General features: G+C 44.8%; 1 protein-coding gene across 3 annotated transcripts; it reads right to left on the bottom strand.

The window, feature by feature from the left end:
* Positions 1-9,101: 9,101 nt before the first annotated feature.
* Positions 9,102-20,737, bottom strand: LOC138419266 (cationic amino acid transporter 3-like). Of its 3 annotated transcripts, none has more exons than XM_069551923.1 (12): positions 20,603-20,737; positions 17,079-17,480; positions 16,343-16,501; positions 15,325-15,502; positions 15,009-15,121; positions 14,618-14,840; positions 14,304-14,443; positions 14,097-14,199; positions 12,417-12,613; positions 12,051-12,217; positions 11,676-11,784; positions 9,102-11,220 (listed from the first exon to the last, which is right to left on the bottom strand). In XM_069551923.1, exons 2-12 carry the CDS (start codon positions 17,449-17,451, stop codon positions 11,099-11,101), a joined length of 1,884 nt encoding a protein of 627 aa, XP_069408024.1. In that variant the 5' UTR covers positions 17,452-17,480; positions 20,603-20,737; the 3' UTR covers positions 9,102-11,098. The 3 variants fall into 3 exon arrangements, with proteins under 3 accessions (XP_069408024.1, XP_069408025.1, XP_069408026.1); XM_069551924.1 differs by having other exon boundaries at positions 17,079-17,477; XM_069551925.1 differs by lacking the exon at positions 12,051-12,217 and having other exon boundaries at positions 20,603-20,687.
* Positions 20,738-20,953: the final 216 nt, after the last annotated feature.

Genomic DNA, 20,953 nt, shown 5'->3' with positions numbered 1-20,953 from the left:
CTAATTCCTACAACCAGGACTCTGCCTCCTACAATACTCTTAATGCCCCTAACAGGACCAGATAACCCACTCTTGTCATTACTTCTGATATTACCTAAAGCGGGTCTATGACAATGAAATGTTTACCACTGCAGACACTCTAATCTGCTCTTAGGGAGGACCCTAAGATCTGCCTAGGGATCTGGTCCCCAGAAGTTTGTCACACCTCAACCTGCTCAGAGATCTGCCAGTCAAGGGGTCCCAGGAGGTCGACATTCCTCGACCTGCCTAGGGACCCAATTCTTGGGAGGCTGTCATGCCTCAGCCTGCCTGGATCTGCACCCTGACCTGGGGATGCTTGGCTCTCAGATTGCAACAATACTGGGTAGGATAAGCTTCGGAAAGACTCACCCCTAAGGAAGTCCACCCATAAAAACAAAAGGAAGCCTTATAGTTGTGGGACTGTGCCTGGTTTCAGCAATAACTCAGAAGCCCAATGAGAACCTCATTGCCTTTCTGGAAAGGCTAAAGGAGGCCCTCCAAAAGTTTACCGATTTGGACTTAGACTCTTATGAGGGACAGGTGATTTTAAAGGACAAATTCCTGTCCCACTGTGCATCAGGCATCGGAATAAAGCTACAACAGCTCCTGCAGCAGGATCTTGTTGCCTCTTTAGATGAGATGTCCAGACAGCTATCAATACCTTTTATAACAGAGAACAGGAGAGGGAGGCCAAGGCCCAGGAAAGGGAGAGAAGGAAAGAGACAAAGCATGTCCAGATGCTAGCCGCCATCCAGAGAAGCCCTGTGGCAAAGCCTGAGTCTTGAAGGACAAGGCATGAGGCAAATGCCTAATCTGTAGACAGTGGAGCTTTGGTCCAAAGAGTGTCCAAACTGTGACAAGTCTCCTAAAAGGGCTTGCTACAAATCCCATCAATTGGGACATTGGGTGGCACTCTGCCCTTGGGACCCAAGAGCCTCAAGGTCAAGCGCCAAGCCTTTGCTCACGATGGCTCAACAGGACTGAAGCAGTCCACTCCAGCCAGCCTGCCTGTCACAGATAACAACCATGGGGATGGAGCCAAGGGTAAAACTGGATGTGGCAGATAGGTCTGAGAATTTCTTGGTTGACACAGGGGCCGCCTACTCTGTCCTGACCTCCTTCCTACTCGGGAGCCTTCTCCTCCCAAACCTGTACTATTTTGGGTGCTCCAGGAAAAACAATTACAAAAAGATTCACCTGAGCACTTCTTTGTTGCTGGGATGGACAAATATTTTCTTACCAGTTCCTGGTGGTCTCTGTGTGTCCTACTCCCTTACTGGGAAGAGATCTTTCCCTGCCTTCGAAATCTTACAGCTATGGCAGTCCTGATAGAAGATGCTTTGAAACTCTCTCTTGAGGGAAAACTAACTATTTTGAAACATGGTGGATGAAGCACAAGCTAGGATCAAGATTGCTGGGAGAAATATCAATAACCTCAGATACGCAGATGACACCACCCTTATGGCAGAAAATGAAGAAGAACTAAAGGGCCTCTTGATGAAAATGAAAGAGGAGAGTGAAAAAGTTGGCTTAAAGCTCAACATTCAGAAAACGAAGTTCATGGCATCCAGTCCCATCACTTCATGGGAAATAGATGGGGAAACAGTGGCAGACTTTATTTTGGGGGGCTCCAAAATCACTGCAGATGGCGACTGCAGCCATGAAATTAAAAGACGCTTACTCCTTGGAAGGAAAGTTATGACCAACCTAGATAGCATATTGAAAAGCAGAGACATTACTTTGCCAACAAAGGTTAATTTAGTCAAGGCTATGGTTTTTCCAGTAGTCATGTATGGACGTGAGAGTTGGACTATAAAGAAAGCTGAGTGATGAAGAATTGACGCTTTTATAACTGTGGTGTTGGAGAAGACTCTTGAGAGTCCCTTGGACAGAAAGGAGATCCAACCAGTCCATCCTAAAGGAAATCAGTCCTGAATATTCACTGGAAGGACTGATGCTGAAGCTGAAACTCCAATCCTTTGGCCATCTGATGTGAAGAGCTGACTCATTTGAAAAGACCTTGATGCTGGGAAAGATTGAAGGCGGGAGGAGAAGGGGAGAACAGAAGATGAGATGGTTGCATGGCATCACCAACTCAATGGACATGAGTTTGAATAAGCTTCAGGGGTTGGTGATGGAGAGGGAGGCCTGGCATGCTGCAGTCCATGGGGTCACGTAGAATTGGACACGACTGACCGACTGAACTGACTAAGTGAAACAACTCCTGAATGGGAGAGGCCATTTATGGATGTCTGATCAAAGGATCCTCAGATATCAAATAGTGCTGATGGAAAATCCATGCCTGACTATATCCCCTTGTGAAGTTCTTAACCCAACTACCCTCCTGTCTACTCCCGAGGGCTCTCTCCCATTTCACTCTTGCCTAGGACCACTGGATAAAACCGGGAGAGGGATTGTAATAAGATCCTCTGACCAATCTTGAGGTAATCTGGTACACTGATGGAAGCAGCTTTGTGTTGGATGGAAAAAGAAGAGTGGGATATGCAGTAGTCTCCAATTTTGAGACCTTAGTGGCTAAACCTTTGCCACCAGGTGAAGTGAAGTGAAGTCGCTTAGTTGTGTTTGACTCTTTGCAACCCCATGGACTGTAGCCCACTAGGCTCCTTGGTCCATGGGATTTTCCAGGCATGAATACTGGAATGGGTTGCCCTTTCCTTCATAGCCCTGATTCGAGCTCTAAGCTGGGAAAAAGCAAAAAGAGTAGCCATTTACACTGACTCCAAGTACGTGTTTCTGGTGCTACATGCACATGCTGTTATTTGGAAAGAAAGAGGCCACTTGACCACCCGAGGGTCCCCAATCAACTATGGTGATCAAATCCTTAGGCTTTTTGAGGCGCTCATCTGCCTGCTGATGTTTCAGTCTCCCCTGTAAAGGACACCAAAAAGGGAGCACAAAAGTGATACGACGGAATCAAGCAGCTTACCAGGAAGCTAAGAAAGACAAATTTTCCAGAAACTCCTTCATATACTGAAGGTGAGACTCTTAAAGCTAAGAGTGAGGGCTTTCAAGAAGATCATATGGGGTGGTTCCACAAGGAGGGACTCCTTTTTCTGCCTGGGAACCTCCAAAGGAAGTTGGTTAACTCCTTACATGCTACCACTCATTTAGGTGAAAAGGTCATCCAAAGATTACTAGAAAGGTCCGTCAGAGGAACAGACCTCCAATGACTATAAGGCAAGTGGTCTCCTTTTGTTCCACTTGCCAATTAACTCCCAAGGAGCTCGAAGACCCCAGCTGGCTGAGCCCATCCAACAACATGGAACCTACCCAGGAGAGGACTGGCAGATGGACTTCACCCAGATGCCAGTTTCTCAAGGGTGTAAATACTTATTAGTCATGACAGATGCATTCACAGGATGGATTGAAGGCTTTCCCACCCGGACTGAGAAGGCTGAGGAGGTGGTAAAAAAACTGCTCCATGAAATCATTCTGAGATTAGGTATGCTCAGTTCAGTTAGTTCAGTTCAGTCGCTCAGTCATGTCTGAGTCTTTGTGACTCCATGAATTGCAGCACGCCAGGCCTCCCTGTCCATCACCAACTCCGGAAGTTCAATCAAACTCACGTCCATCGAATTGGTGATGCCATCCAGCCATCTCATCCTCTGTCGTCCCCTTCTCCTCCTGCCTCCAATCCCTCCCAGCATCAGAGACTTTGCCAATGAGTCAACTCTTCGCATGAGGTGGCCAAAGTACTGGGGTTTCAGCTTTAGCATCATTCCTTCTAAAGAAATCCCAGGGCTGACCTTCTTCAGAATGGACTGGTTGGATCTCCATGCAGTCCAAGGGACTCTCAAGAGTCTTCTCCAACACCACACTTCAAAAGCATCAATTCTTCAGCGCTCAGCTTTCTTCACAGTCCAAATCTCACATCCATACATGACCACTGGAAAAACCATACCCTTGACTAGACGGACCTTTGTTGGCAAAGTAATGTCTCTGCTTTTGAACATGCTATCTAGGTTGGTCATAACTTTCCTTCCAAGGAGTAAACATCTCTTAATTTCACAGCTGCAATCACCATCTGCAGTGATTTTGTAGCCCAGAAAAATAAAGTCTGCCACTGTTTCTCCATCTATTTCCCATGAAGTGATGGGACCAGATGCCATGATCTTAGTTTTCTGAATGTTGACCTTTAAGCCAACTTTTTCACTCTCCTCTTTCACTTTCATTAAGAGGCTTTTTAGTTCCTCTTCACTTTCTGACATGAGTGGTGTCATCTGCTTATCTGAGGTTATTGATATTTCTCCCAGCAATCTTGATTCCAACTTGTGCTTCTTCCAGCCCAGAGTTTCTCATGATGTACTCTGCATATGAGTTAAATAAGCAGGGTGACAATATACAGCCTTGACGTCCTCCTTTTCCTATTTGGAACCAGTCTGTTATTCCATGTCCAGTTTTAACTGTTGCTTCCTGACCTGCATACAGATTTCTCAAGAGGCAGGTCAGGTGGTCTGGTATTCCCATCTCTTTCAGAATTTTCCACAGTTTATTGTGATTCACACAGTCAAAGGCTTTGGCATAGTCAATAAAGCAGAAATAGATGTTTCTCTGGAACTCTCTTGCTTTTTCCATGATCCAGCGGATGTTGGCCATTTGATCTCTGGTTCCTCTGCCTTTCCTAAAACCAGCTTGAACATCAGAGAGTTCACGGTTCACGTATTGCTGAAGCCTGGCTTGCAGAATTTTGAGCATTACTTTACTAGCATGTGAGATGAGTGCAACTGTGCAGTAGTTTGAGCATACTTTGGCATTGCCTTTCAGGATTGGAATGAAAACTGACCTTTTCCAGTCCTGTGGCCACTGCTGAGTTTTCCAAATTTGCTGGCATATTGAGTGCAGCACTTTCAGAGCATCATCTTTCAGGATTTGAAACAGCTCAGCTGGAATTCCATCATCTACAGTAGCTTTGTTTTTAGTGATGCTTTCTAAGGCCCACTTGACTTCACATTCCAAGATGTCTGGCTCTAGGTGAGTGATCATACCATCGCGATTATCTTGGTCGTGAAGATCTTTTTTTGTACAGTTCTTCCGTGTATTCTTGCCACCTCTTCTTAATATCTTCTGCTTCTGTTAGGTCCATGCCATTTCTGTCCTGTATTGAGCCCATCTTTGCATGAAATGTTCCCTTAGTATCTCTAATTTTCTTGAAGATATCTCTAGTCTTTCCCATTCTGTTCTTTTCCTCTATTTCTTTGCATTGATCGCTGAGGAAGGCTTTCTTATCTCTTCTTGCTATTCTTTGGAACGCTGCATTCAGATGCTTATATCTTTCCTTTTCTCCTTTGCTTTTTGCCTCTCTTCTTTACACAGCTATTTGTAAGGCCTCCCCAGACAGCCATTTTGCTTTTTTGCATTTCTTTTCCATGGGGATGGTCTTGATCCCTGTCTCCTGTACAATGTCACGAATCTCCTTCCATAGTTCATCAGGCACTCTATCTATCAGATCTAGGCCCTTAAATCTATTTCTCACTTCCACTGTATAATCATAAGGGATATGATTTAGGTCATACCTGAATGGTCTAGCGGTTTTCCCTACTTTCTCCAATTTAAGTCTGAATTTGGTAATAAGGAGCTCATGATCTGAGCCACAGTCAGCTCCTGGTCTTGTTTTTGCTGACTGTATAGAGCTTCTCCATCTTTGGCTGCAAAGAATGTAATCAATGTGACTTTGGTGTTGACCATCTGGTGATGTCCATGTGTAGAGTCTTCTCTTGTATTGTTGGAAGAGGGTGTTTGCTATGACCAGTGTATTCTCTTTGCCCTGCTTAATTCCGTATTCCAAGGCCAAATTTGCCTGTTACTCCAGGTGTTTCTTGACTTCCTAGTTTTGCATTCCAGTCCCCTATAATGAAAAGGACATCTGTTTTGGGTGTTAATTCTAAAAGATCTTGTAGGTCTTCATAGAACCGTTCAGCTTCAGTTTCTTCAGCATTACTGGTTGGGGCATAGACTTGGATTACTGTGATATTGAATGGTTTGCCTTGGAGATGAACAGAGATCATTCTGTCGTTTTTGAGATTGCATCCAAGTACTGCATTTCAGACTCTTTTGTTGACCATGATGGCTACTCCATTTCTTCTGAGGGATTCCTGCCAGCAGTAGTAGATATAATGGTCATCTGAGTTAAATTCACCCATTCCAGTCCATTCTAGTTCGCTGATTCCTAGAATGTCAACGTTCACTCTTGCCATCTCTTGTTTGACCACTTCCAATTTGCCTTGATTCATGGACCTGACATTCCAGGTTCTTATGCAATATTGCTCTTTACCGTATCGGATCTTGCTTCTATCACCAGTCACATCCACAACTGGGTATTGTTTTTGCTTCGGCTCCATCCCTTCATTCTTTCTGGAGGTATTTCTCCACTGATCTCCAGTAGCATATTGGGCACCTACTGACCTGGGGAGTTCCTCTCTCAGTATCCTATCATTTTGCCTTTTCATACTGCTCATGGGGTTCTCAAGGCAAGAATACTGAAGTGGCTTGCCATTCCCTTCTCCAGTGGACCACATTCTGTCAGACCTCTCCACCATGACCTTCCCGTCTTGGGTGGCCCCATGGGCATGTCTTAGTTTCATTGAGTTAGACAAGGCTGTGGTCCTAGTGTGATTAGATTGACTAGTTTTCTGTGAGTATGGTTGCAGTGTGTCTGCCCTCTGATGCCCTCTTGCAACACCTACCATCTTCCTTGGGTTTCTCTTACCTTGGATGTGGGGTATCTCTTCACGACTGCTCCAGCAAAGCGCAGCTGCTGCTCCTTACCTTGGTTGAGGTGTATCTCCTCACGGCCGTCCCTCCTTACCTTGGATGTGGAGTAGCTCCTCTTGGCCCTCCTGCGCCCACAGAGCCATGGCTCCTTGGATGTGGGATTGCTCCTTTTGGCCACTGCCCCTGACTTTTGTGTGTGGTAGCTCCTCCCGACCGCTGCCCCTGGCCTTGGGCATGGGGTAGCCTAGGTTATTACAAAGTGACAATGGGACATCATTTACTTCTAAGGTCACCCAAGGGGCCTCTAAAGTATTGGACATTACTTATTATCTCCTTTGTGCCTGGAGGCCTCAGTCTTCAGGAAAAGTAGAAAGAGCCAAGCAATTCTTAAAATCAACTATTAAAAAGAAAACCCAGGAGACCTCCCTGGGATGGAAGGAGGCTTTACAAAGGGCTCTCCTCTGCATCTGTATTGACCCTAAGGAACAGGTTGGTCTTAATCCTTATGAAATGCTATATGGGAGACCTTCTGTTTATGTCAGTAACTTCTTCTTTGATCCAGAGGCTCAGACTCTCTGGTCTTATACCATGGATACTGGGCAATTCCAACAGGATATATACTTGTGGGGTGTCAACCAGGACCCAAAAGATTCTAAAGAGTTACTACTATCTGCTCCAGGGACTCAAGTCCTAATTAGTCTGGAAAGATGGGTCTCCAAAGGCTCAACTCCAGCCCACATGGAAGAGCCCCGATCCTGTAATACTTTCTACCCCCACAGCAGTCAACGTACCAGGACATGACTCCTGGATTCACTACTCACAAGTCAAACCGTGGAAGAAAACAGAAGAGGATACTCAGTACACCTGTGAGCCCCTGGGAGACCTCAGATACCTATTCAGAACTACAAATGAGTGCCATTCCAATGAATGCCCCCCAAATTAAGTTGCTGGGGATAAGATTTCTCAGGATATCTCTAAAGAGCCAACACAGCTTGGCAGGGGTTGTACTCCAAAAGAGACAAGATATAGATTTCCTGATCCCTGAACAAGGAGGGACTTGAGCCATCTTGAATGAGATGTGTTGTTTCTGGGTAAATAGCTGCATCTAAGTTCAGGTCTCACAGTCCTCAGGAAAAGCATTTAAACCTTACAGGGTCTCAAAGAAAGATCTGGAGAGTTCTCAGGGTGGTTACAATCTTTCTTTGGGAGATCCTCCTGGCAATGGGAAATTTGGAGTTGGCTAATGCCCCTGCCAATCCCTGTTATCACCATATTGATGCTGCTTATGATTGCTCCATGTATTATCCGTTGTCTAACCCGTTTTGTCTCTGCCCAGGTCAACAAGCTACAACATGCAGTGTCAGTTCAACAAGGATATATAAAACTAGAGCCAACCATGGAAAATATCTCTCACCCATGGATGGACACAACTATAAGGACTCTGAGGCTTGAGACTAGCAAGAGGGGGAGGCCCAATGCCCCCTCGCTGTCTCAGTTCAGCATCCAGAGAGACCTTGACTCTACTATTCCCAAAGAATTGGGCCTCCTATCTCTTGAGGGGGCGATGTTAGATAGTTAGAATAAGAAAAAGGAGTCAAGAATGGTGCTGGCTAAAAGACAAAGAAGGGAAAAGCCCACAAAAGTAGAACAAAGGAAGGTCTGAGGACCGGAGTGAGAACCTCAACTAGAACAAACAGCACTCCTGGCTAGCCCAATTTACCTAGGGTAGGCCCAGGGAGAGGAGATAAACGTGTGAAGAGAGGAGCCAAAGTTGAGCCAGGGGCTTCTCTTCTCTTCACGTCTTTTGGGTTGGTCTGCCCTCACGCCTCGAGGATGTATTTTCCTTTGCTTTCTAAATAAAACTGAGCTGTAACACGGAGCTGTAATACTGGTCCGCTGGAAGAAATTACATGGTGCTATAACACTGGTCTGTCCAAGGAAATTTACATGGGGCTGTAACACTGGTCCATCGGTTATTTCAAATTTTTGTCACGATGAGACAGAACTGAGGAAGTTACAAACTCCCCTGACATTACCATCTGAGCCATCAGGGAAACCCATACTTCTTATACCAAGAGGATGTTAGATTAAATTACAAGACAATTAGATACACTATATTTAGATCCACAATGAACCTCAACACATTATAATACATATATTGTATGTACATATTTTATGCATAATTATACACATACACATTTAAATATATGTACATACATACACATGTACAAGCATATGTTATTTTACTGTGCTTCACAGATGTTGCACTTTTTTCCAGTTGAAGATTCATGGCAACCCTTGGTTATCAGATGATGATTCAAATTTTTTAGCAATAAAGTTCATTTAAATTAAGGTGTGTACATTTATTTAAGACAGAATGCTATATGGCACACTGAATACATTGCAGTGTAGTGTGAACATAAGTTTTACATGCACTGGGAAACCAAAAAATTGCATGTCTCTCCTTAATGCCAATTCTCTTTACTGTGGTGGTCTGAAATCAAACCAGTAATGTCTCTGAGGCCTGCCTGTAGGGTGGTATCATTTAATTATTACAGAAAGTGCACAATTTTTCTTTCCTGGAGAATGGCCCCCATTCTGGGTTTGGCTGATTGTGTTTTCAGTTGAAATTGGAAGCTATCCCCCATGACTGATATGATCTGGTATTCGATCTGGAGATTGATTATATTCTGATACAACTTTTCATCAAGACTATGGGTGGCGTTCTGTTTTGCCATTACAGCACAGTGGTTGTTCCACAATAAGGGAAGAACAAGAGTCAGGTGACGTCAACCTCTTTCATCAAAGTCTCACGTGGCAGTTTCAGCCTCCATTGTTTCCTAAACTGATAGTTTCAGTAGAACTTGCAAGATAGTGATTTTTTCCAGTTCTGTTAGTCCTTCTCCATCTACTTTTTAATTCACCTAATAATTTTGCTGTACATTTTCTTGACCACCATACCCCCGCCGCTCAACTGCAGTTGTTCATTCTCACAAACAATACTTCATTATTACCAGCATCTTCAGTGTCCATAATCTCCATTTCAATCATTCTTTTTCATCAATAACTTTTGAAAAATTTTATTTATTTTAATTGGAGGCTACTTACTTTACGATGTTGTAGTGGTTTTTGCCATACATTGAGATGAATCAGCCATGGGTGTATATGTGTTCCCCATCCTGAACCCTCCTCCCACCTCCCTCCCCATCCCATCCCTCTGGGTCATCTCAGTGCACCATCCCTGAGCACCCTGTCTCATGCAGTAACTTTTTAATCTTGTCTCTGCAATTTAACTTTGTTTTAGTTCCACTCAACTGTAACCATTTATCAATCAACCATTACTTTCCATGTTATTGCCCTTCCTCTAGCAATGCAGGAGAAGGCAATGGCAACCCACTCCAGTACCCTTGCCTGGCAAATCCCATGGACGGAGAAGCCTGGTAGGCTGCAGCCCATGGGGTCGCTAGGAGTCAGACACGACTGAACCACTTCACTTTCACTTTTCACTTTCATGCATTGGAGAAAGAAATGGCAGCCCACTCCAGTGTTCTTGCCTGGAGAATCCCAGGGACAGGGGAGCCTGGTGGGCTGCCATCTCTGGGATCACAGAGTCAGACATGACTGAAGAGACTTAGCAGCAGCAGCAGCAGCAGCTAGCAATGCAGGTGTTTTGTTTTGTTTGTTTCAATTAAAAGCTTGTTCTAATCAGCTCTATTGTGTAAGTCTAAGAGTCTTTGACAGAAAAGTAATCATTTATACCTTCTTACATGATATCTCAATAAAGTTGGAAAAAAGAATTAAGATGATCATTTCTCTTTACCATTATGAAATGATCCACTTCATCTGTTATTATTTCTCTTTTTCTCAAAATCTACTTTGATGTTATCATATCTCCTCTAGCTTTCTTGTGTTACTGTTTAGTTTATCTGTTCCCTTCCTTTTATGTCCAACATAGCTATGTCCTAATATTTAAAGTGCAACTCTCAACACAATATACAGTTACCTGTGTTTTCTTCCAGAAGCAGCAAACTTCTGGCACAAGAACTTGTTTCTCATGTGCCAGGTTAATATTTTATTTCTTCCTCTGGTTGCTGGTAATATTGTTGTACTTTGTGAAAATTCATCTTGGTGCACACTTATGAAGCATGTGCTTTTCTGTATGTATATCATGCTTTGAAAAGTTCACTTAAGAATTTTACAACATAAAAGTCATTTTGTCTGTTGGCAATAAATTCAGGCTTTAAATGCCTATCACCTTTAAATTCCATAGAGACTCACAGTGTCCCTTGAACCAGCAGATCCTCCAGTGCCTGGAAGGATTTCACACAACATTTGCTTCCTCTGGTTAAGATGACTCAGTACCAGGGATGTTTTCATCAAGAGCCTGGAAAGTGGAGGCTGGGGGCTGTTGCCCATTGTTCTGCTCCAGGCTGTGTTGGATTCCATATCCAAAGTATATGGCAAAGCCTAGGAGGGAAATGAGACAGTGAGAGGGAAAGTAGGCTCTCTACTCACTTACAAATGCCCAATGGGTTTCCTATTATGGCATCTGACACAACGTGGGGGGAGGGATAGTAGGAAGAGGATTGGGTTCAGTCACTCAACAGTGCTCTTTGGGGCACTCCCCTGGTGGTTCCATGGTTAAGAATCTGCCCACCAATACAGAAGATTTGAGTTCAATTCCTGGCCTGGGAACTAAGATCCCACCTGCTTTGGAGCAACTAAGCCTGCACTGAGACCGCATGCTAAAACTCAGCAGTTACCTGTGCCTACGGAGCCCACATGGTCTGGAGTCTGTGTGTCACAACGAGAGAGAAGCCCACAGACCACAACAAAGAGCCCTCAAGCTGCAACTAAGACCCAATGTGACCAAATAAATAAATATTAACAAAGAACCCTCTTTTCCATAGAAAACCACTCACCAATCACATTCCAGATGCCAAGTTGGACCCAGATCCCAGACGTCATCTGCATCATCAAGTAAACGTTCACAAAGATGCTCACCAGTGGGAGGACAGGCAGAGCAGGGACCTGTGGGCAGAGTCAGTTCATCCCTGAACACAGCTCAGATGTCTGAAAGGGAAACCCTACTAGGGTTGGAGACTCCAGTCCAATCGCAGCTGTGTGTGCAGTGTCTACTTAGGTTGGGTGTGTAAAGGACTAAGTGTGGATCAGGGAAAGGTCCACTGGATTTAGCGACTCCCCTTCTTCCCTGGTCCAGCAAAGGAAGTTTAGACCTAAAGCACACAGATGTCCTTCACTCAGGGTGGACACTTTGGGCACATAAGGTCACCTACCCTGAATGTAAGAGGAGAGGGGTTCTGGGGCTGCCTCCAGATGATGACCGTGACCCCAATGATAAGAAGCAGCAGCAGCACAGCCACTGTGGTGTATGTGGGGTCTCCAGAGAACACATATCTGGACCTTTGAGCCAGTATCATGGTCAGGATCATCAGCAGGAGAACTGCAAGGGTCAAGGAGGAGGAGAACAGGCTGGACTCCAGAAGACCAAAGCATCAGGACCTTGGGTCACACCCCTCCCCAGGCTGCCCATATCAGGAATGGCCATCATATGTCCAAGACACCTCAACAGCCAAAGACACAGGTTCCCACCCTATTTTGCCAATTTCAGAATATGATCAAAGAGAAATCCCACTGCTCACCAAGCAGTAAGGCACATCCATAGACAATTTGGCCAGATTTCCGGGTGGGGTTGGTGCTAATAGGGTCACACAGACTCTTTAGAATCCTTGAGATTCCTGCTTCAGGTACAGATTCCAAAGGACTTGCTTCACGTTCAAAAGTGCCAATTTCATTTTCTGTTTTCTCCTTCTTGCTTAAATTTTGGTCTGGTTGGTACCTGAATTAGAGGTATTAAAGATATATTATTAGATTGGAACAAAAGTAATTGTGGTTTTTACATTGTTGAAATTTACCATTTGATATTGGAATACATTCTAAATAAATGTGGCTATATTATACAACATTTTAATGCACATTATGTTTTTTAAATTTGCTGTTTATTTTATATTTATTTTAGACTATAGAAATGATGTTAGATAAAAAGCAAATTTGAGTGATTTTTCTATTTGAGTTCAAAATAGGTCATAAAGCAGCAGAGACAACTTGCAACATCAATACATTTGGCCCAGGAACTGCTATTGAATGGACAGTGCAGTGGTGGTTTAAGAAATTTTGCAAAGGAGATAAGAGTCCTGAAGAAGAGGAGCACAGTGGCCAGCCACTGGAAATTGACAATGACCAATTGAGAGCCCCTTGGACTGCAAGGAGATCCAACCAGTCCATCCTAAAGGAGATCAGCCCTGGGTGTTCATTGGAAGGACTGATGTTGAAGCTGAAAGTCCAATTCTTTGGCCACCTGATGCGAAGAGCTGACTCATTTGAAAAGACCCTGATGCTGGGAAAGATTGAGGGCAGGAGGAGAAGGGGACGGCAGAGGATGAGATGGTTGGATGGCATCACTGACTCAATGGACATGGGTTTGGGTGAACTCTGGGAGTTGGTGATGGACAGGGAGGCCTGGAGTGCTGTGGTTCCTGTGGTCGGTAAGAGTCGCACACGACTGAGTGACTGAACTGAACTGAACTGAACTGAATTGAGAGCCATCATCAAAGCTGATCCTCTTCCAGCTACATGAGAAGTTTCTGAAGAACTCAACACTGACCCTTCTATGGTCATTCAGCATTTGAAGAAAATTGGAAAGGTGAAAAAAATCTTGATAAGCGGGTGACTCATGAGCTGACTGAAAAGCTTTTCTAAATTGTCATTTTGAAGTTTCACCTTCTCTATACAACAACAACAACAATGAACCATTTCTTGACTGGATTGTGACATGTGATGAAAAGTGGATTTTATATGACGACTGGTGATGACCAGCTCAGTGGTTGGACTGAGAAGTTCCAAAGCACTCGTATCAAAAGAAAGATCACGGTCACTGTTTGGTGGTCTGCTGCTGGTCTGATCCACTACAGCTTTCTGAATCCTGGTGAAACCATTACATCTGAGAAGTGTGCTCAGCAAATCAATGAGATGCACTGAAATCTGCAATGCCTGCAGCTGGCATCGGTCAATAGAAAGGGCCCAATTCTTCTCCATGAAAATTTAAATTCCATTTAAAATTCACGGTTGGAAACTGTAATTACGTTTGCACCAACCTAAAAACATCAGCCCATAGTCTCCCAACATAGACGGCCCCATCAACTTTTTTCCTGCCTTAAGCCTAGTGCAGCACTTAGAAAGTGGCATGGATATAGAAGATGATCACCTCCCCCATCAATCCCCACCAGGTCAAGACCCCCAGTCAAGGTATAGCAGAGTCTCACCTGAGGACGAGAACAGAAATCACCACGAAGGAGTAAGCAAGCAAGGTCCCAATTGCCATGAGGTCCACGAGGTTACTGAACTCTAAGAATAATGCTGTGACCCCTAGGATGAGGGTGCAAACAAGGTGTGGGGAGAGAATGAGAAACCACTGGAAACATACAAGTTAAGGACATTGATCAAAGACGGAGCGAGTTTTGGTCACACACCTGCAAGAGTTCCGGAAGCCAAGATCGCCATGATGGGAGTGCGTGTGCGGGGATGGATCTGGGCGAGTCCTTGGAAAAGGAGCCTGTCATCTGCCATCGCGTACGTCACTCGAGACATGGAGAACATGGTACCCAGGAGGCTGGAAGAGATGATGGAAGCACAGGTGAGACCATGGAGAAGCAGGACAGACGGAAGGTTCTCCTCCCTAGTCTACCTGAGGTGGAGTAAGACGTCTCTTCGTCTTGTCTCAAGTAACATGGGATGGGTTACCTGAGCATCTGATGGTAGATGGAGAGAACACTTTGACACTCACCTGGACGAAAGAGCACAGAATGTGCCAACAACCACGACGTATCTGGCAGGGCCCCACCCAATATGGAGAAAAGCCTGCGGCAAGGGGCTCTCAGGATGAATCTGGTAGTAGGGCACCATGAGGGTGAGTGCCGCTGAGACACCAAAATACGCCAAAAAGCAGATCAAGAGTGAGACCACGATGCTGAAAGGGATGGACCGCTGGGGATCCTGGGCTTCTCCCCCTGCAAGATGGGAGGAAATGCTGGGTCAGCAAACATGCCGGGGTGAGAGCACAAAATCAAATTCCCTCCTCCAAGTTCAAAAGCAGGTAACCTTCTCCCAATCCCTATGTCTGAGGACGGCCCAACCTGTGCCCAGACCCCTGATGGGAAGCACAATGACCATGTTACCTGTAGTGGCGATGGCATCAAACCCCACAAACCCGAAGAAGCATGTTGCCGCTCCCTGGAAAATCCCATCAAAACCAAAAGGTGCAAACCCTCCAGAACCTGGAGGGCCCAAGCTATGATGAGAGAAGGAATGAGGAAGAACATGGGTGAGGTGAGTTCATCCATCCCTACTGGACTCCTCCCTTCACACCACAAGTCCTGGCCCCTAGGACCCCCATCACTTAGACCCACTCCCCCAGATCTCTTTAGTCCCCACCTTATTCTCAGCTCCATACCATCTGACATGCATTACTGTGGACAAGGCTCCCCTCCTAACCTAGAGGAGTCATTGGATCCAGCTGCAGCCAGTGTGTAGTCCTGTTCTGTGAGCTGCCAGTTGTGCAGGTCTCCCTTAATGAAGCCAGAGAGGATGATGAAGCCAAGAACCAAAATGTTAATGCCCGTGAACCATTTGTTAACCAGTGCTGACTCACGGGCTCCCAGAACCAGTATTCCTGTGGGAGAGATGGAATATGAGACATTCAAGATAACCAAATCCATAGACACAGAAAGCACACTAGCGGTTGCTGGGGGTTGAGGGTTGTGGAGGGTGGGAGTGGACAGATGGTCAGAGAGTGATCAGTGGGTACAGGGTTTCCTTTAGGGGTGATGCACCTGTTTGGAACTAGATGGAGGTGATGGTTGTACAACATCATGAATGTACTAAGTGCCACTGAATTATACACTTTAAGATGGTTAATTTCTTATTGTGGACAGTGTCACATGACACACACAACGATCAAATCACCATAGTGTCCACCTTAAACTCATACCATGTTGTCTGTCAATTATGTCTCAGTAAAGCTGGGAGCAGTTGTGAAATGGTTAACTTGAGGCTAGATGAATGTCCTCTCAATTTAAAAAAAAAAGAAGTTTGATCTTGGTGCAGAGGAAGAAAGTTGTCATTTGAAATCAATGATTCTGAGCTGGGGAAATTTTATCTCCCAAGGGAATTTGGGGGATGTCTAGAGACATTCCAGTTGTCACGATTTTGGATATGGGCTTCACAACTGTCTCATAAATAAAGGACATTAAATCATCAGACAATGACTTAAAAAAAAACAACAAAACCTACAAGGCACAAGACAGTCCCTGAGACTAAAGAATGTTCCTACCGAGAATGTCAGCAGTGCCAAGGGTGGGAAACTATGGTCTATGTCTTCCTTTCCTCTCTGTCATATCACAAATCCTTTTCCAGTACTAATTACCTCACCATTCTGCCACACCAAACCTTTCCCACCCGAGATCCCCTCCCGCTCTCCTCTCTTCCCATCCTATCTTTGACCCCATCTCACCCATCATCACCAGCACCACAACCAGGGCAAGAAAGTCAGGATACTTGGCCAGGAAAGAGGGCACATGCAGTGGGAAAGTTCCTCTTAAAGCTCGAGACATGTGGTTCCCAATCAGGCTGTCGAAGGTGGAGCTCCAGGCTCTGGCGACACTTGCAATGGCTGCAGGTGCAGAAGAAGAAAGATTCATGAACAAACTTTAATTGAACCCCTACCATGTGCCATGGGATGTATGTCATGGAGGGGAGCAGACAAAGTAATTAATCTCAAAGGGTTTCATTTCACGGGAGAGGGAGAGAAGATACAGCTGATTCACAAAACAGCTCATCTGCCCAGAGTGTTAGGAGGAGATCGGTGTTTTGCAAGAAAAGATAACAGGAACTTGGAACCAGGAGGGCTGGAAGGTAAGAAGTGAAATTTTAAGCTGATGTGTAAAGAAAACTTCCATGAAGCCAACAGCTGAGCAAAGGCTTCAATATGATGAAAGGATGAGCCTGTGGGTCATGCGTCCCTCCCACCCACTCACTCCCTACAGTTCCTTTCACTCTGGGTTCCTAGTCCATCATCGAAGGAAAGAATAGACCCGGGTACAATGAAATTGTGCCTTTTTCCTGCCACCATTACCTACTTCCCCGGCAAAGTGGATAATGAAGTTCTCATGAATGAGTTGAAGACCCTAATCCCCCCTCCTTGTTTCCTCATCTCAACTCCCACGCCTTTCCCCTCCCCATCATCTCACTGATGGCATAGGACAGTAAGAGGTTCCAGCCAGTGATGAAGGCACACAGTTCTCCCACGGTGACGTAGCTATAGAGATACGCAGAACCAGACCCAGGGGCTCGGGCCCCAAACTCGGCATAGCAGAGCCCGGACAGCACAGAAGACAAGGCGGCCACCAAGAAGGAGACGACGATCGCTGGTCCAGCTTTGTTCCTGGTCACTTCTCCAGGCAGGATGTACACGCCAGCTCCCAGGGTGATGCCCACACCCAAGGCCACCAGGTCGAGGGTGTTCAGACAACGGGACATGCGGCCCTCAGACCCCTCCCTGGGCTTGAGCGGCCGCCTGCGGACCAGCTTCTGACCGCATTGACGGAGATCCTGACACCGCATCCTAGATGGAGTTGTGGATCTGTGATCTGCTAAGAAAACAAGACACCAAGCCATCAAGAGTGTCCATCCAGCACTGGGCCTGGCACACAGTAACTGCTTAATTGTTATGACTTGGGTGGGTAAGAATCATGAGAGTTTTTTCCTTTCTTTCTTTCTGTTTGCCAGGCTCGTGACTTGCAGGATCTTAGTTCCCTGACCAGGGATTGAACCTGGGTCACGGCAGTGAAAGCCTGGAATTCTAACCAAAAGGTCACCAGGGAACACCCCGGAAGGTTTCTTAAATTTTTATTTTAATTGAGGTATAGTTAACGTACAATATTTTTAAATTTCAGATGCAACACGTAGGGATTCATAATTTTAAAGGTCTTATGACATTTATATTTATTATAAAACATTGGGAAAGATTGAAGGCAAAAGGAGAAGGGGGTGGCAGAGGATGAGATGGTTAGATAACATCACCAACTCAATGGACGTGAATTTAAGCAAATTCTGGGAGATAGTGGAGGACAGGGGAGCCTGGTGTGCTGCAGTCCTTGGAGCTGCAAAGAGTCAGATATGAGTTGTTGACTGAGTAATAATATAAAACCTTGGCTGTATGGCACTGAATGCTCATAGTCACAGTATTTATAATATCCAAGGCATGGAAGCAACCTAAGTATCCATCAACAGATGAACGGATAAATAAAATGTGATAGGCATATATAAGTATGTATGTATGCACACACATCTATATACATATATGTGAGGTGCTTATGCTAAGCGAAGTCAGACAGAGAAAGACAAATATTATATGATATCACTTCTACGTGGAATTTGAAAAATAATATGAACGAACTTGTTTGCAGAACAGAAACATAGGGGAAAAGCTTGTGGTTGCCAAAGGGGAAAGGTAGGGGGGAGGGATAAATTAGGAGATTGGGGTTAACATACCCACACTTATGTATGTATAAAATATATAATCAACAAGGACCTGCTGTATAGCATAGGGAACTCTACTCAATATTCTATGATAACCTAGATGGGAAAAGAATCTGATAAGGAATGGATATATGTATCATTGAATCACTTTCTGTACACCCGAAACTAACACAACATTGTAAATCAACTAAATTCTGACATAAAAATAATAAAAAAGAGAAGTGTCCAGAAAACATGAAATATTTGAGAGCAATTGAATAAAAGCACATATTTATTCAGAGGGGAAAGAAGCAAAAATAAATGACAGGACTCTGTGTCCTCTCCTCTGGGGCATGGAATGTCTCCTCACTACCCAACCCTTCAGGGCGAGGCTGATCCAGTGACCATGAGTTACATCTGCAGGCTTCTGTCTGTGATATTCCAAAGTCCAAGTTTAGTGTTTTGGATTAAGCGTGTAACTGAGCAGGACTCTGTGAGGTTTTCCCAAAGTAGACCCCTATCCATGTCCTCCACCTGCCTTTTATCTGTAGACAAACCTCAAAGAATAAATTTAATCAGAGAAGTGAGAAAATGCAGAATGAAAACAGTCAGGCAAGACAAAATAATAATACTTTAACTGTTAAAGTTCTTCCTCAAGGATCACAATAATACTCTTGAGTCATGTCTTTTGGAGTGTTTTGCAGATACTAAAACCCTCACCAGGTGGAAGATGTTGGCTGTATGCTACCCACAAGCACAGAGACCCCAGACTGTTTGGAACCAGAAAGTTGATGGTGCTGACTTCCAATTTCCTCACCACCATCCAATCAGAAGAGTGTCCATGAGCTGATCACAGCCAGCTCCTTGAACACTGACTCTTCACTACCTGGTCCAGGGCAAGACACACAGCACTGAGGGCACTAGGCCACTGTGGCCCACTTTGCCCAGCAAAGCAATAAACTCTTTTCTACTTCACCCAGAACTTTCTCCAAGCATCTACTGGGCATCAGTGAAGAGAGGCTGAGTTTTGGCTACAAGAACAAGCATTCAAACAGCCAGAAAACTCTGATGAGAGTCTTGGCTTCACCATCATCTCTGTGTCTTTGGAGAAGTCATTTAATTCTATGGACCTCCACTTCCTCTTGTTCAAATATGATGACTATAAAACAATTTTAGTTTTATAAGATGAGAAGAGTCCTGATGGCTGACTGCATGATAATGTAAATATACTTAACATTACTGAGCTGTACACTTAGAAATGGTTAAGATGGCAAATTTTATAACATATATAATTTACCACCATATTTTAAAATTACTGCCAATAATGAATAATAGAGCCAGCTTCACGTTGGGTTAACAAACCCAATGGTGACTTAATTTAATATAAATCACCATACAGCCCTCCTCCCAGATACCAAAATCCGTGGATGGTCAAGTCCCTCGCAGCCACCTGGGCATCCATAGAGGAGAAACCTGCAGATACAGTGATCAGCACTACACAGGGGACTGACGTCAGTGGTCCACACACCATAAGCCCTATACAAGGGGAATCTTTGATATTGTTTGAGCACTAGTCAGAAGAGTCTTAGTTCATTTAAACTGAGGTGGATGAACCTAGAACCTGTTACACAGAGTGAAGTAAGTCGGGAAGAGAAGACAAATGCCATATATTAACACACATATATATGGAATCTAGAAAAAATGGTATTGATGAACGTATTTGCAGGGCAGGAATAGAGGCACAGACATAGAGAACAGACTTGTGGACACAGCAGAGGAAGGAGAGTGGAACAGGTTGAGAGAGTAGTGTAGACATATATACACCACCATATGTAAGATAGGAAGCCAGTGGGAACCTGCTGTACAACACAGGGGGCTCAACCTGGTGCTCTGTGATGACCTAGAGGGGTGGGATGGGGGTGGGTGGGAGGGAGGTTCAAGAGGGAGGGGATATATGTATACTCATGATTGTTTCATGCTGTTAGATGGCAGAAACTGACACAACATAGTAAAGAAATTATCCTCTAGTTAATAATAAATTAAAAAAAAAAGTCTTAGAATCTCCAGGAACTGGTTAAATCCCAACTGATTCTCACACAAACACAACAGCTCCCAGCTTTCATCTAGAAAATGGGTCTCTATCCTCAGTCAGCAGCTGGGCTGATCCCCCGCACTCTGGGGTTGCCGAGGTCTCTTTAGGAAGATGTGAACCCATCGCCCAGTCTCCTACAGGAGAGGGTGACCCGAGACTTACTGGATCCTTGGAGCAGAGCCTGGAGACCTGGGTCAGTCAGGGAGGCTGAGGTTAAGCCGTGTGGGGCTGGAGCTGAGCCATCTCCAAGAACCGAAGCGGGGAGTCCTGAGCACAGAAGACAGCCTTTACCCCTGGGATGTGGGGTGCGGATGGGGTTGAGTGGGTGGGGAACAGTGTTGCTATCAGCTCTTGACACTTATGTGGTTACCCTCAGGAGGTGGTTCTGAGAGTTTTTTTTTTTTTTTTAATTGTGGTAAAGTACCCATAACATATTATTTACCATTTTAAGAGTACAGTTCAGTTACGTTAAGTACATTCACATTTTGTGCAACCAAACTCCAGAGCTTTTTT

The sequence above is a fragment of the Ovis canadensis genome, chromosome 14 (genome assembly GCF_042477335.2).
Source record: "Ovis canadensis isolate MfBH-ARS-UI-01 breed Bighorn chromosome 14, ARS-UI_OviCan_v2, whole genome shotgun sequence".
In the NCBI taxonomy this organism is placed as follows: domain Eukaryota; kingdom Metazoa; phylum Chordata; class Mammalia; order Artiodactyla; family Bovidae; genus Ovis; species Ovis canadensis.
This window is presented reverse-complemented; position numbering and strand designations above follow the sequence as displayed.